Source organism: Gopherus evgoodei, chromosome 6 (assembly GCF_007399415.2).
Source record: "Gopherus evgoodei ecotype Sinaloan lineage chromosome 6, rGopEvg1_v1.p, whole genome shotgun sequence".
Lineage (NCBI taxonomy): Eukaryota > Metazoa > Chordata > Testudines > Testudinidae > Gopherus > Gopherus evgoodei.
The window spans coordinates 50221562-50239053 of NC_044327.1; the positions used below are offsets into that span (position 1 = coordinate 50221562).

The 17492-nt window shown below is 38.2% G+C and overlaps 1 protein-coding gene across 1 annotated transcript in view; it reads right to left on the reverse strand.

Annotated features, from left to right (window-relative positions):
* The window catches only part of LOC115653793 (contactin-associated protein-like 4), a 292466-nt gene extending 275329 nt beyond the window's left edge, over positions 1–17137 (reverse strand). Inside the window, exon 1 of the mRNA XM_030567453.1 lies at positions 16784–17137. Within this exon, the coding sequence (XP_030423313.1) occupies positions 16784–16868 (85 nt within the window). The 5' untranslated portion in view covers positions 16869–17137. The remainder of the gene's footprint in view (positions 1–16783) is intronic.
* Positions 17138–17492: the final 355 nt, after the last annotated feature.

Genomic DNA, 17492 nt, shown 5'->3' on the forward strand with positions numbered 1-17492 from the left:
TCACTTATTGTAACAACAACCCCATTTCTCTTTAAAGTAAAAAAAAGTTTGTTAAATATGGATTTTCTTTGCTTTCTCTCATATATAATTTTAGCCTTAAACTATAAAGAATATGTTTTATACTCTCTCTCAAAATATGGTTTTAATAAAACCTGTATGATCTTGACATCTCACAGGATCTGCAAAGTTGAAATAAACCACACATTGATAAATCTTATTTTAAAGGCATATTATAACACCTATAAAATCAACATGTGGCATTTGTCCTTAAAGGAGATAGACATAATTCAAGTACACCGTGCTTACATGGACCAGATCCTCCTCTGTACCTTTACAGGTAGAAAAGAACAATATGCATGGAAGTAAGTTTGCTTATAAACAACAAATATAACTTTGTTTTGGTATCCATGTACAACATTGCATCAGGTATGATGTATCAAAAGCTATACAGAAAAAATAGGAAAGACACTTAAAAGATTTTGCTATATTACTTACATATTGTCACAGTTATAATGCTATCTAGCCATGCAGCCCAACACGAATCATCATCATGCATCACATCACTAAATAGTTTTAGAAAATTAATAGTTCCTTTGAGACATAATTTATTTTGCAATTTACTTGCACAGCAGAAGTAACCCTGCAGTGTTATAACTGTATTTCCATAAGAAGGATTGGACAGTGGGAGAAATTTGCCCGTGTAATTATGTAGCCAAACCCACTCAGCTCTAACATCCTTGGCCAAATTATTATCTCTTATCAATATGTCAATAAAATAATAAAACTAGAGGGGAAAAATCTGTATGACTTTTCACTGCTTCATATATGCAGGCTGTGAGCAGGAGTGATTAGTTGAGGATGGGGATGACAATCTTATTCCTCAGGATACTACTCAGGTTTGTAACTTTTCATTAATCTTGTGTCCCCATCCTCTGTGGCTTTAGCTAATGTAATATTCATTCATTGACCATGCCCCAGTCTTCCTCAGTCCCACACCCAAAAAATCACCATGCACTGATGTGGACAGAACCACCTGCTGAATGCAATTCCATTCTACATTGTCTCCTTAGATCTCCCTACATGCACATACTCAATTTGGAACACAAATTCTGCTTTCTGCTATTGATTCTACTTTATACTATGTGATTAACTCACTCAAAAAGATTTCTAGTAGACAAGAGAAGCACAGCTTTCCATTACAGAAGATATGATAGGGACAAATCAGCTTAAGTATTTATACAAAACTACACCACTACCTCAATATAACATCACCCGATATAACACGGTAAAGCAGTGCTCCAGGGGGGCAGGATTGCACACTCCGGTGGATCAAAGCAAGTTCAATATAACACAGTTTCACCTATAACGCGGTAAGATTTTTTGGCTCCCAAGGACAGCGTTATATCGAGGTAGAGGTATATATTTCATTTTTGTTTCAACAATTTATCCAGTGTTAAAGTAAGGCTAAATAGTTTTTAATTCCTGGGATCATCACTTTTGGCAGTTCTGAAGACATACTATATTGGTTACCCACCCAGCCACCTGTGAAAGTGAAATTCAGCAAGAGATCACATATTTTTGATATCAGGCCAGCAACCTCATTTTTCAGCTCCTTCAGGACCATTGCAGGGAAACAACAATTTGTTTTAGTGATTTGTTGCATGGGATACTGTCAGATATAGGAGTGTCAAAAGGAACAAAGGACAATTTAAATAGCAACATGTCACCCAAATCAATGGTTCCAAGAAGTAATCTTTTATGCAGTACATACAATAGGGCTATAATCTGGCTGCAAATGCCCAGCAAAGAATTCTTTTGTTTGCTCAAGTGTGCTTCAGAGTAGGTAGCTGTCTTGGTGGAGGAAAGGGATATGGAACCTACCCTACTGGCACAACTCAGAGCAGCCCAGAAGTTGCTCCAAATTGTATTGTACCAGGCCAGACCAGAGAATAAAGGAGCTGCGATGAGTCTTTTGATATCTCTCACTGACTCCTGCACAAAACATAGCTCTGGCACAGGGCAGAATATAGCCCGTAGCCCTCATCATTGCCATATCAGTTTCTGCAATGTTTTTGGTAAGTATATGGTATAACCAGTGAGGAACAGGTAGAGTATGATCATCACTAGAGCCCTACCTTTGCTTCATTTTGGTTAATTTCACAGTCATAGGATTTTAAAAATCATAAATTTCATGATTTCAGCTATTTAAATCTGAAATTTAATGGTGTTGTTATTGTAGGGGTCCTGATCAAAAAAGAAGTTGTGAGGAGGTTGCAAGGATATTGGTGGTGGTTGTGATAGGAGGGAATTGCAGTACTGCTACCCTTACTTCTGCACTGCTGCTGGCAGCGGCACTGCCTTCAGAATTGTGCAGCTGGAGAGCGGCAGCTGCTGGCTGGGAGCCCAGCTCTGAAGGAAGAAGCACCACCAGCTGCAGAACAAAGGATGGCATGGTACAGTATTGCCACCCTTACTTCTGTGCTGCTGCTTGGGCATTGCCTTCAGAGCTGGGCACCCAGCCAGAAGCTATTGCTCTCTAGCCACCCAGCTCTGAAGGCAGTGCAGAAGTAAGGGTGGCAATACCACAAACCCAAAAAATAACCTTGCAAGCCCCCTGCAATTTTCTTTTGGATCAGGACCCCCAGTATGAGAAATGCAAGTCTCCCCATGAAATCTGTACAGTATAGGGTAAAAGCACACAAAAGACCAGATTTCACAGGGAGGTGGGGGAGGGAGACCACATTTTGCCATCTGTAACGTGTTTTCTGTGGCTGTGAATTTGATAGGGCCCTAATTATGACTAATCATGAACAGCAGGAAGATAAACCAACATATCTGTTGGTATACAATATTAGAAGCAAAAAGCTGTACTGGAAAACCAAGTGGTTGCCTCTCAGTTGCTCAGTAACTTATGATCCCATGAATCATAATTCTAGCCTTGTTCAACTGTAGTTCTTTCCACAGCTTTGCTGGTGCCATGCTACGCCTGTAAGCAACAGTTTCTAAACACAAATCTAGCAGTGCCAGTGTGCTTTATAACATGCTTCATTCACAAACCCATGCAGAGTGATCAGGAAGCTTTTCCATGTGGGCACCTGCCGGACAATGTACATGAAATTCACCAATCAACTTAAAAAGCATGCTAGTCTCACTAGAACTGTTAAAAATAACAGACGCCTTCCTAAACTGTTTGTCATGCCTGCACATACTCTGCTGAAATGAATTCACATTTTCAGAAGCTGAAACTCCTGAGTTATGAAGAGGAATGGCTGTGTTCAATAGTAACACATTAGGGTAGCAAGGAGTGAGCAGATCTGCCATTAAGATGAGAAGTAAGCATGTTTTAAAAGCTAATAAAAATTGTATCTAATTATGTTGTTTGCCAGTATAGAAGTAGGTACAACAGCTGTGATTGTTCTCAAAATGTAAAAAATCTGCTTACATCTCTGTATATTACTAATCCTTCTTAGGATACCCCAGTTGTACATTTCGTTATTGTGGATAAAGAACAAAAAGCTGTTGATTTGGGGAACTGTCAAGCAAAGCTTACAGTATTTGTAGATGACTTCTTTGCTCATCTCTAAACAGTTTGCTAAAAAACAGCAATGTATCTTATCAACTTAGACATAGTCAAAATGGAGGAAACTTATGCTGTGTGATCCACACTAGAGATCTCTTATCCTCACCTTATTTATCCTACACTCAATCATTGTGCACAACTATTCATTGACCTCGATGGAAGTTCCACGTGCATACTGAGCATGGAATAGAAATCTGCATTATAGATAGCGGAACTGCAGTGTGGATCTGAGAACATGAATATAGTGCGTAAAACCACGGAAAATCTAGGAGTTTTGTTTTTGAACAAGGCTACATGCTGATTACTCACAAACATACCTCAGACTAATTTTTCAAATTCTGGCTTCTAATTTAGCATGCAAAACCATCTGCGGTTCACTATAGTTTGCATGTGCAGTCCTGCCAACCCCCGGGTATTCAAAACATTATGAGGTCAGTTTTAAAATCAGATTTTTTTTAATCCAATGAATTGAGTTCTTCTTATTTGCTCCCTTGTTACTGAGCCTTTAGGGTGTATTGATTTCATGTTTTCTGCTTTCCTCCACAACCATATGGGCTAGAAGCTTACTTTTTTAAAATGAAACCTGAGATTCTCAAGCAATTGTTTGAAAACCAGGTGTCATAAACAGATAGCTAAGGGTTAATGTCTCTTTCACCTGAAACTCCTGACCAGAGAACCAATCAGGAAACCGGATTTTTTCAACTTTGGGTGGAGGGAAGTTGGTGTAAGAGGTCTTTTGTTTCTGTCTGCCTGCTTTTTCTGAGCTTTGGAGAAGGTCCTTACACTTAGAAACAAAAGATTAGAAAACAGAACTACTTCTCCAAAGCTCAGAGAAAGCAGGCAGACAGAAACAAAAGACCTCTTACACCAACTTCCCTCCACCCAAAGTTGAAAAAATCCGGTTTCCTGATTGGTTCTCTGGTCAGGTGTTTCAGGTGAAAGAGACATTAACCCTTAGCTATCTGTTTATGACACCAGGACTTTAAGGAAAACACCAAATTATCATAAGACTCATGATAAAATCATTAGATTTGGCAACACTGCAGCTGCAAATGACATTTACATGCACAAACACCCTTTGCATTTTAGTCTATTTACCTGTATAAAAGATGGTGCCTGCAAAATAGGCCATCAGGTTGAAGTCACTTTTAAATATTGGCTCTTAATATATTTTAAGTTAACCATTGGTCACTTCTTAAAATTTGTCAGCACTCCTACTTTAATACATTCAAATAATCATAGAAATCCAAAGTGAGTAACTACTATGGCAGGCTCTTTCTACAAGTATTCAGTACAATGGGTGGAAAACTCCAGATTTCTAAGAATCAAAACCACCACACAGAGCACAATAGCCAAGGCAGTTCATCAGCATCCAAACCACATGTCAGAGCTACAGACAATTCTAACCATTGGAGAACATGCCAGGAAAACATTGCTGCTACAGGAAAATCACATAGTCTGGCATTTGGGCTTGTGATTTATATCAGAGGAGTAGGGGGAGGGGTTATAAAATATACTGCCTAAGTAATTCAGAGCAGTGGTTCTTCAAAACTTGCTTTTGATTAATCATGCACATTTTTTCCTTAGCCTCCTAAGACATTCTGCACTTGATTAAAAACCGCCCCCCCATTTCTAAGCAGCAAAACCAATACCAAAAACACGCTACTGAGACAAAAATGTTAATACATTATTTTAAATGAATTATCTGTATATTTAAACGTTATTTCTAAGCAAACACATTGATCTAAGTTTGATCAAGCCTAATGCTGCTACACACATTTCATATTTGCATCCAAAGCTCTGAAGAGAACATTTTATATTAAGAGCTAAAATATTCTTAAAAGTTAATATATTAACATTAAGAAATCACCAACCTTGTGTAGGGGAGGGGAAATTAGAACTGAAATAATTATCATCCATAAGGGAGGCCTGACTAATGTCTGGGTTTCCCCTCATTTAGATTTCTCCCCATCTCTAATATTTGAATAAGTGGGAACACTTTACTTAATGCTATATTTTCAATATTGAGCTACTGAGGGCTATAATGAATTCTTCCAAAATCTGCTAGAAGTATTCCTGCATGGTTAATTGGGCAGAGAAAGACCACATGGTAACCATCTCTTACATGGCACATTAAGTGACTGCTACTTTCTGATTAATTATACGCTCAATCACGTAGGACATGGAATTCCTCCTGAATGAGTTACTGAAAGGAAAGCAAAATTCTCAGGAACTTTCTTAAAGTGATTGAAGTGGATTCAAAAAGGCCTCCTTACGCATATCAGCATTTCAGTAGGTGGGTGTCTATCCTTAAAGGAGGCTCCAAAACAGTAACTTTTGTATGTCACTTCTCTTTTTAAGATACGCCACATAACAGTAAAGAATATATGTACTCAGTGATGAGAAGGGCACTTTTTACAGGGGGTTTTCACCTCAGTGGTTGACAACTGATGAATGATGATACCATGTAATGAAATAAACTGTAAAACAGAAGGTTAACATCTTTGTGGGATTGTCATAAACACACAAGAGCTGTTGGGGTGGGGGGGTCTTGATAAAGTTGGCAGTAGTTCCAAAACCTAAGAAATTGACTGGAGGTTCCCAACTGACAACAGGGATTCAGACACAAGGTGTACATCCAGAGTGCAAAGCTACCTGCCCCAAAAGCCAAGGACAATGCCTAAACTCTGAGAAGCCCCAACAAGCTAAGGACATGTGGGATTCAGCCAGTGCTTAATTTGTGCCAGGGCTTGCTACAACTGAGCCCTGGCTCCTCTAGCCTTGGCAGTTCATAGCCCCGGCACTTCTTGGCTTGCCGCATCACTTATGAAAGTAAAAAAATTGGATGAGCCTCAGCACCTCTTTCATTACAAATTAAGCACTGGATGCAGCAGTTGGATCCCCACAGCAGTCTGACAGGTGTCTGACCTGGAGGAGCTCAATCAGATCTGTGACAGATGGTTCCTAGTATAATGGTCAAAGACAAATGAGAAGAAAACTGAATATAAGAGGATATCTCAAATATTTTGCAATATGACAGGGCATAATCTGGGCACTGTGCAAAAACTGTACAGTTCGCAGCTCAGCAGTTAATTAAATTCAGAACAGCAACAAATATTATTATTAAACACTGAGGAGTGAAACAGTGGGCATTCTGGCGATGAATAATATGCTGGGGAAGTAGAATCAGGAAGAACAGCTTTTTCGGTGTATCCCACCATCATCTTTGAATCATACATGGACACAGAAAAACACTATTTTATCATCTTCTTCATCCCCCCCAGCATTCAAACCACTAGTGCCTGCATTATATTCCTTATCACCATGATCAGCATCACCCATATCAACGTCAATCTGCTAGAGATTCTTCTCTCATACTGATATAAATCAGGAACATCCCAAATGACATCACTAAGATTACACAGTCTAAAATTGGTGACAGAGAGATGAATCAGGCCCATTGTTTTAAAGGGCATTGTGATTTCCTGACTGATTTTCTTCTGAGTCTAAGGTTAAGTTTTTGGAAATTGGGTTTTGTTCACATCTCAAGAAAAAGCACATTTCCACCTCTTTACCTATGTTCTCCTTCTCCAGTATATGCAATGGAGTCTGATTTGATTTTTTATTTGAATCAGAATCAGGAGAAACTCACAAATTGTCAGACTGGAAGAAATACAAATTTCAGGATGAATTAGATGGAGATTCAGATACTGGTTTCCATGTACTTTCACTAGCAGCTTGCTTAAGAGAATAAACCATTTTTTTTTAAGGCTGAAGTTGGGAAACAGGCTGAGCACCTGCTCTAAGAGCTTGAGAATCTTTAACCATCTCCCGTGTTTGTTGAAGAATCTCAATACAAGAAGTGTTCACCATCTTATAGGACTGTGCTTTGAAAAGGTGCAACACGTGCTTCCCTTTACACAGGATCTGATCTGCTGGCTGTAGAAGAGGGTGAATAGATCTGTAGGCTTGCCTTTGTCTTCTCCCATTTCCATTCAGGGCTGCTCATGGCCTCAAGTATTGTTCTAGCAGCTGGCATCACCAAGGCAGAGGGTCACCCACTCCCTGATGCTAGTAGCTGGAAGGGGCAGTGATGTAGGACCCACTACGAATCCTCTAGGGGCCAAATCTGCTAGCTATCAAATTTCCTTGTGCCAGGGACATGGCGCAAAGCATCTTTACCCAACTTCAGATTTGGGATCTCAATATTTATTTCTATCATGCTGATAAACAATACATTATAGTTTTCTAAGTGCAGACACAAGAGACCATAACATGTCTGTTAAGGACACACAAAAAGCACAGATGTGAAAAAGTCATAAATCTCTCATTTTTAAAAAATAATCTATTGGTTAATTGTTTCTTGGAATATCTGTGACACCATGATACGAATAGCTCTAAAGGAATCATTCCAGTCTTTCATATAAATAACACAGATATTCAGCATTCCCTAAATATACTGAGTCATTATGATCTGCCATTCTAACAATATACTCATAATAGATCACTGATAGATCTTTTAATCATACTTTTCTATCCATAATGCTCAAACAGGCACTGATGAACATTGAAGCTTAGTATAGTAGATGCAACTCGACATATATTTTCAGCACCTGGGGGAATATTTTAGAAATGCATCCACTGAAATAATTTCATTCTCTCACCAAATATATTACACACAAACACATACATTCCACTATAGATGAATATTAAATCAGGAAATTCTAAATGAAGGTTTTCCAATCTGTGTTTAGGTATACTATTGTAGATCTTTGCAGAGTATTATCACAGTGGTAGAATACCTCACTTCCAAGAAATGTAAAAAAAAACCTAAAGCAGACTCTCAAACAGAATCTGTAACATAAGGTAGAATTGGAAACTGGGAGAGAAAAAAGCACAGTTCAATCCCAGACAGTAGTGACTCTGCAGAGAGTAATACACAGGAGACTAAAACAGACACACTTTCTACTACAATTTCTAAAGGATGAAAGAGTGCAAGAAATATTTTCTCCAGTTATTAGATATAATATAAGACTTTACCTAAAATGTGAACTGTAGCTAACTCTGGGAGAAAGGAGAGGGACAACAGAGATGGCATCACTTTACATAGCAGCTTGTCACCAGATCAGGAATGAACAGCACTAACAAATGGGCACATGGAATAAAAACCTATGGCATGAAGCCCTCTTCTGGGCAGACTGTAGCTAGTTTGAACTGATACATGAGGTGTCTGACTCATTTGCACATGTTTACCTTCTCACTCCAATAAAACATTTTTAACGTAATTGAGTTGTCTTTAGCTCAGCCCATTGTGCCTATATTATGTAGAATCCTGTCCTTCCAACATATATGACTTCACTTTCAAGTTCCTTCTGTTCTCTTTAGTGAAGACCACTGTACAATAAAGATCTGAGTTTGAAATCCCATATATGATAAAGTGTAAAACCTTAAGGAATAAATATAGTGTGTATACACACACACACACACACACACACACACACACACACACACACACACACACACACACAGAGCTATGTGTTTATATTAGAGAAGGCAAGGTCAAAGAAATGCTCTTTACACTTGGAGTGCAAGATGGTGAGGTTGTGATCGTCCTTAGATCCTGTGAGACGTCATTCCACAGTCTTTGGCTGGCCCCCCGAGTGTCATTAAAAGTCAGTGGGACTGGGCTCCTTAGTGTCTAAGACACTTTTGAAAATGGGGCTCTGAGTCTGAGTCTTGGGCTCAGCACCACTTAGGGGCTTTTAAAAATTCTACCTGTCATCTCATAGAGCCACTGGCAGTTTTTTTGTTTCCACACATCTCAAGAGAGTGATTTCATAAGCAAGGGAACAAGCTAAAATTCTTCCAACAGTTTCCTCCCCTCCTCCAGTTTCTCTTTAGTCAGTTTAGGTAAGTGGGTAATTCATATCAGCTACCTAGCTCTGTATCTGAATCCTCTGAACAAGGCAGGAAGAAAAAGCATTTACCCATCACACTTTCATATAGACAGGTAATGAATAACTCAGTTACATCCAAAGGGTCTTGCATATCATTGCTTGCTAGTATGTTTGAAGGCTCTTATTCAATATTTACTTAGCCAAAAATCCTGTTGATCTCCATGAGAATTGTGCCGGCGTAAGGACTTCGGGATCCGGTGCACAGCTTTTCACTTTTTAACAACAACATTTCTTAGTTACAGAAATGTGTGAATGTTTCTTTAAAGAAAACAGTCAGTAGCTCTTGGCATGATTACAAAATGCTTGCCAACTGGACATTTTGAATTCCTCTGTACAGTAGCTAGGAATCCCTCCATTGATCAGTGAAAGGAGTTATAGTGAGACATACGCTTTACTGGCTTACAGAATATCAGGTCTTTCCAGACTGTATAAAGATCCATACTGGCACTGAGAAGCTTTTCTGCTTTATCACTGTGACATAGAAGGGAATGTGAAGGCTGTAGTATATTACTGACTATTCACACCCCTTTTTACACAACTTGCTTTCAGCTATAAAGAAAACCATCAGCACAAAGACAACATTAAATTCTAGCAGGCTTTGGGTTAAATCGTGCCTTTAAATCACAGCCTATAATAGGGAGTGGGCAGAAAGGCAGCACCCTAGTATGAGTTCCAGAAGGAACTGTGCATCAGATATTGTGGTCCCACTGAAATCAATGAGTTTGCCATTGATTTCAATGGAGCCAGGATTTCACCCAGTGTTCCACTGTTCCCACTCAGTGGCTCTGACAACTGTGCCATTACCCATTCCCTGCAGTAGCCTGAGTAGTCCTTGCACTCAGAAGTGGTCAGGGTGTGCATCTGTGTCCAAATACAGCACAGGGGAACAAGTAGGATAGAAGACTATTTTTGGTGTCCTTCAGCTACTATGCACCCACACTTGTTTACAAGCTGATCAATATGACATGGCTTCAATAACTGGCCTTTCTATGCCATGAATTTATATTGTGACACTGTGTCTACACAGAAATCAATAGAGGCCACCACATACCTTAAAAATAAGGCATACTAGATAATTAGCGATGCACAGTGAGAAACTGGAAAGATTACAACCTATGATTTTAATACTTCTATTTAATTAGTTTTAAAGGAAAATTTCTGGCAGTGTAACAAAAATCTTTTTATATTAATATTACCTTATAATAAATATAATTAGTTTTACTTCAGTATATGCTACTGTGAAAAGAACATGTGGAGTTGTTGAGTTTTTTGTCTCCTACAGTAATTACAAATAACAGATGATGATCACATTTAATCAAACCACAGGAGACTGACACATACACATTATATTGCAGGTGAGTTAACTCAGATGTGTTAGGCTCCCAACATGGAATGCAATCTATCTAGGTCATTATGTATATCAATGTGAAATATCATCTTGAGGTCTTCTTGTTGCCCAAAGCATTGTCCTACAGACTTGTTCACATACTAAAAGGTTCCATGCAATCTGCTAGTTTGGTGTTTTGTTCAGTTACTCAGCATCTGAATAACACCATAAACCTCTTATTGCATAAGCCAGAGTGTGTTGTGAAATTTCACAGATTTCTCCTAAAAACTGCATTTTTGCAATAACATTGAACAGGTAAACCAGTTAAATTCAGCCACAGCCAATGGAGCAAAGTTGAGTCATTTCAACAGTTTCATACAACAGGTGATTTTCTTTTTTAACATTATTGAATAATATCCTCGTGGATAAAGGACTGTGCTGAAATAGTTTTTCCCCTATAAAATTATATTTTAAAAATCTTCTCTCTTTAAATCTTTTCTCGTTGGTATTTTACTGTGGACTAATTCAAACGTCTAAAAGTTCAAGATATAATTTGCTGGTTAGCTGCATAGAGAATGGTATTTAGTAATGGGAATAAATTCAAATATTCCAACATGCTGTTTCTAATCTAATTTTCCCTCAAGATCACACATGTAAATATATTAATTGCACAAAGACTCTTATAGAAACAAACAGGCACTTTACCAGTTAGGAACAAGCAATATCTTATTACTTGATAGTGTTCAAGAATAAGATATACTTAATAAAAAAATAATTAGACCCGTTACCCAGCTGGATAGATTTCCTACTACCTTGTTTTTCTTTCCTTTGTGATTTAAAAACTTAGAGGTAGTTTTCAGCACTGGTCTATTAAATAGGTATGGCATTTAAACAATAATTTTCTAGTTACTAATTTAAAACTATTTAAAATGTCAAAAGTTTCCAGGCTTCAATCACTTTCCAAATTATTGCATTGAAAATACTCATTAACTGGAACATGAATGGTATCATTTTTTATCTGCCAGTTCATACTACTCTCTGCTCATTGTAAGCAGAGTAGTAGTTTCTAATGAACCATGAAGAGAATTCACTCTGAAAAACAAACAGGGTTTGGAGCCCAATCCTGTTCTTATTGCCATAAAGGTATGGTGTCAATATGATCGGGATAAGGCTACTGTGTGTCTTACTAAAACATATTAGAGACAGAAGGTGGATAAGGTAATATCTTTTATTGAGGCAACTTCTCTTGATGAGAGAGACAAGCTTTCAAGCTACACAGAAGAACTCTGTGACTTCAAAGCTTGTCTCTCACCAAACAGAAGTAAAAGATAATTACCTTACCCACCTTGTGTATCTAATATCCTGGGACCGACACAGCTACAACTACTCTGCATACAATATATTAGACCTCAAGAGTTCTATTCGTGTGCATATGTGCACGCACACCCCACATACTATAAACCCTTCCTGTCCAAAATTTACCATTAGCTTATTTAGGTTATGCCCCAAGTGCACTACTTACATAAAAACTCTCCCTCCTAATACCTGACTTATGGGGGCGCTCTTACTGGATCCATAGTTATGATTACTTTAAGATACGCAGTTAATTTATGAATCTTTCTCTCCCCATCCACCCATCTGGATGGGAAAGAAAATTCATAAATGGATACATTCATAAACTGTAAGAGAAAAAAAGTATAATACTTGAGAGTTTGGAAGCTGTGATATTATTAATATTAATATTTGCACAAGTTAGCAGTGAACTCAGGAATCCTGACACGCAAAGAGAAAAACTACTTTAAAAGGAACATATACAATAGTCCCTAATGTGTGACACCAATTGATAGTATACATTATATAAAATCTACTGTATTCTACTTAGACAGTTAATTTCATTTTATTTTTAGATTTTTTTTCTTCTGCTTTTCAAATCCACTGAATATTCAACTATGAAAGACTCAGTATCATTAAGGTACTACTTTAATAGTAAAAGAAAGGTTCTGTACTGCAGCGGTAACAAGAAGTTCCAAAACGAAGACCAGTTGACTGACTTACATAAAGTATGGTCGTTATCATATGACAATGCATTTTTGAGTTCAGGGGCATACCTAGACTGAAAATAAAAAACTTTTGTAAATATGGAAGACTTTGGAAGCAGAAGTACATCCTTTCTGTCTTCACCTATATACAGAAAAGAGATTTTATGTGAGAATTCTTTAATTTGTTAGCAGTATTTCCATTCACTCCCCAAGTCATCCTTAATTGTTTTGGTCACAGTTGAGCTGAAATGTGTGTGAGATTTAATTATGTTTCATGCAACACTTCATTTTCAGAGAGTTTCAATGGAAGTACTGTACCTATCAGAGTTTCATGACCAAGTTTCAGGCAAGCATCCAGGAGCTAATTTACCAACTGACTAATTTACAGCTGTGAAGCCGGCTTCAAATAAAATCAAAATGTTTGCTCACCCCACGAACAAAACTTTACAGGAGTACTTGCCTTGATCATTACTTTAAAATTCCTATATGACTTTTCATGGTTTCTGATTTATGGTCAATTCCCTTTCAAATGCTTTAGGAGTTTTAATTCTTTGGGAAAAGCTAACTACTTTCTAAACCTTTACCTGCAGCAACATTGGTACAGAACTTAAAATGTATGAATTCCCAATGACAACCATTATCTTACTGTGCTAAGCTGTTTAGTGTGTCATCCTTCAGAAAAAGACATATACCCAGAAAAATCCCATATTTCAATTTTAAAATGATAGGTTTTTTCAGTTTCCAATATGGTGTACTTTAAAACATCCTTACTCAGTGAAGGAATATCTCAGAACAATATGGATAGAAGAAAAACTTTAGAACAATTCAGTTTGTGTCAAAAAGGGGAATTCACAATCTAGACCATAATGAAATTCAGAAAAAGTTGCTACTAGAACAAGCAATTCAGATTTGTGAATGTACATTTTGTGGTGAACTCCAGATCTCCTTACTCAGGTGTTTTTCTATTCATTTCAATAGAAGTTGAGTAAGGATGAAGTAAAAACTGAAATATGAGCTTCAGTATATCGCATTAAAGTAACACCAGAAAGAGAGGGGGAAAAAAAAAAGAACAGTAGATTTAATAGAAGAATTAAAATGTCATCCCATTTTCTCTAAGAATAACTGTTTATCATATAAAAACAAAGAAAATTCAAACTAAGAATCTGATTTTGTGATAGCTGTTTATTCTAAGTTATTTTAATTCATTAATTCAGACAGGAGAGTCAAGTTCTGAAAGGGATTTCAGTAAGTGAAGTACCGGTATGTTAAAGGGAGGGTAGAATTACTGCTGCATAGCTTTGCAGTAATTGGGGGACGGGATATAACACTCCTGGGACCAGGGCCGGCTCTAGCAATTTCGCCGCCCCAAGCACAGTGGCACGCTGCAGGGGCCGCTCTGCAGCTCGCCAGCCCCGCGGCTCTGGTGGACCTCCCGCAGGCGTGCCTGCGGATGCTCCATTGGAGCCACGGGACCAGCGGACCCTCCGCAGGCACATCTGCTGGAGCTCCACCGGAGCCACCTGCCACCCTCCCGGCAACTGGCAGAGCGCCCCCCGCGGCGTGCCGCCCCAAGCACGCGCTTGGTGCGCTGTGGCCTGGAGCCGGCCCTGCCTGGGACATTTGAAAAACAAACAACTTGCACTTATGGGATACTTTTTTGTTAAACATATAGTCTGCCACATCAGATGTAAAATGCCCTTTTAAAAATGATTATTCATGTGACGTAAGTGACTTTTCAGGATCATGTTTTGTGTTCTTGTATGAAATGAGGGAGAGGTACAACCTAGTGGAAACAAAGAATTTCAAATTTTATTCCCGGCTCTGACACTGGTTTTCTCTATGGACTTAAGCTAGTTATTTATCTTCTCCAAGCATCAGTTTCACCATCTGTAAAATGGGGAGTAAACTTATTTCCTTACTTCAAAGGGGTGTTTTGACTATTAACCTACCAATATAGGGAAATCACTTTCAATAGGAAAAAATAAAAGTGCATTAACATAGCCATTCATTTACCAACATAAACTTAGCTTGACTTCTCTCTGAGAAGTCTTAGAGAAAAGGCAATAAATGTGGTTCACACCTGATTTATTTTACCCTTCATAATTCTATACTGGGAAAAATTTGATTTCCCCCCACCCCCAAGCCTCGTTTCTTAAATTGTAAGAGTGACCTCTAGTGCTTTACTGTTTTGTTGCATTTTGGAAGTTCTATTTTGCAATAGTTTTAATATGCCTTTCTGATCTGATCTAGTCTTGTGCATACTGCCAAATGCTATTAATGTGTGATTCAATTATCGTGGTCTTGTGAAAATGGTTGTATTCATAAAGTATACAATGCAGAATGATGAAGAGAATTAACGCTGAGGCTGGATTGTAGTAGAGTGTTTTACCAAAGGAGCTTATTATTCATGTTTAGGGCTACTCTATACACTTGAGTATCAAATGAGATATTACTAAATGACAGTACAAGACCATTTTGGTGCTGCCGTGTGATCATCAGGCTCATGGGAGCATGTTTAGTTTACAAGCTGTCCACAGGAAAACTCTTCAGTACACATACCACATAGCACTTCTAACTTCTTTGTCATAGCTTAAATGTTTGCACGGAGCTGTTCCCTGCTACAGTGCTGTAAAGTTATTCCTGAACATTCCCAGTAGCATTAACATTCACATTCTTAAAATACAGTCACTATTTCAGCCTACCCCACTCATATGCTGCACAGCCAGCCCCTTAACTGGATTAAAAACCAAAATAAAACAGGTTGCTCATTTTAAGCATCTGACATTTAGGCAACTATTCTGCAGATAAGAATATAAGAATGGTCCCATTGGGTCAGACCAAAGGTCCATCTAGCCCAGTATCCTGCCTTCCGACAGTAGCCAGTGCCAGGTGCCCCAGAGAGAGTGAAGAGAACAGGTAATCAGCAAAAGATCTATCCCCTGTCGCTCATTCCCAGCTTCTGGCAAGCAGATGTATCCAAAATAAAAATGATTATGGTCCACGGAGGCCAAAGTACAAATAAAGGAACTCCAAACAATTACTGTACAGGTAAAATGCTTAGAAGTTAGTGTCTGATGCATTTGTTTAGGGTGAAAATGGTCAGACTTGATTCAACATTGAAACCAAAGATCCCAGTGTTAAGTCACATATACATCAGATGTGCCTTCTAGAGGACAGGTTCTCTTACACGTTGTGATCACTGTCTCTATTTTGCAATATCACCCTATTGGCTAACTATGGCTTACTCATTTAAAAAAAAGAAAAAAAAAACTTTCTGCTGCTACTGATGGTGCCCTCTTCCTTAGTCATACATGAACACTATTCTCTAAGCAATCAGTGCATATCTTGTCCTCAACATTTTTTCTTTGTTACATTTGCTTTGCTTATGAACCGTACACTACTGTGCATCAGATTTATTTGAGTGCCTGCTTGTTTCAGGAGATGCAGATACCAGCCTTCCAAATTATAAATTGCTAAAACCCAAGCTGATGCAGCATACAGTAGAAATCTTCCAGTAATTTCAATGTAAGACACAATGCCTTGTAAAATGCAGCACTTCTCAACAGGAAACAAAAATTAAAATGGGGATGGAACTTGCAATTCCTTGGTAAAATATTAATTTCAGATTATACTGGAACTTGAACTTCTCAATAGAAATCTGTATATAGATTCATATAAAAATGTATAGGACAGATTTTAGAAGTTAAAAAAATGACATTTCTCAGCCAAGGAAACATTTTCAGCCAAGCTATTTGCTGTCATGTTTTCAGAAGCATTAAGCATTTATTTCAAGAACAAGATTTATTCCAAAGACAAATAAAATAGCCCAGAAGTTTTCAAAACAGTCTGGTCTGAGTTTTAAATCATTTGCAATACTTACATTTATTTCCTGCCACTATTGTGTTCCAGTTATGAACAGGTAACAGAAACAGCATCTTGAAGAAGATTTCAGTGACAGAATCCATGTTCACATTTATTGAGGCACCCAAAAGAACTAGAGTATTAGGAAACAGCTGCTCTGCACTTCAGTCCTATTCTTGCTTCCTCTTCTCTCTGTCTTTCTTCTTTCAGTGCTTCTCAGTAGCCAGACTCCTCAGTGAAATGCACTCTGCAACTGCTCACACATGCATACGCACCTCCAAATCTGTTTTTTTTTCTTCCCTAACAGCAGCAATCCCTTAAGAGCAGCAGCAAGAATCTCTCCTCCAATTTCACAGAATCACTCAAGGCTAAACTGCAAGACTACCCTGTACAGTTTGCTTACAGAAGCTACACATTCACATGTGTCCTGGACACCCCTTGTGGTGATACATAGGAAATGTGAGTCTCTGATGAAAGCCAGACAATATGAATATATTGCACATGTGCACCGGGACAGAGTCTTTGCTGGGTTCTCACTGTGCCCCATTCTTTATAGTGATTGTTAAGTATGTGGTGAGTATGTATTTGTTATACATCCTGGTTTTCCTCTTCCTTCATACATAGTATCTAAAAAGAACTTTCAGTTGCTAAAGCATTTAGAAGTACTGGTTTTGGAGAGAATATATTATGTTTCTCAAGCATTTGTGGTAGGAACTTTAAGAGTAGAG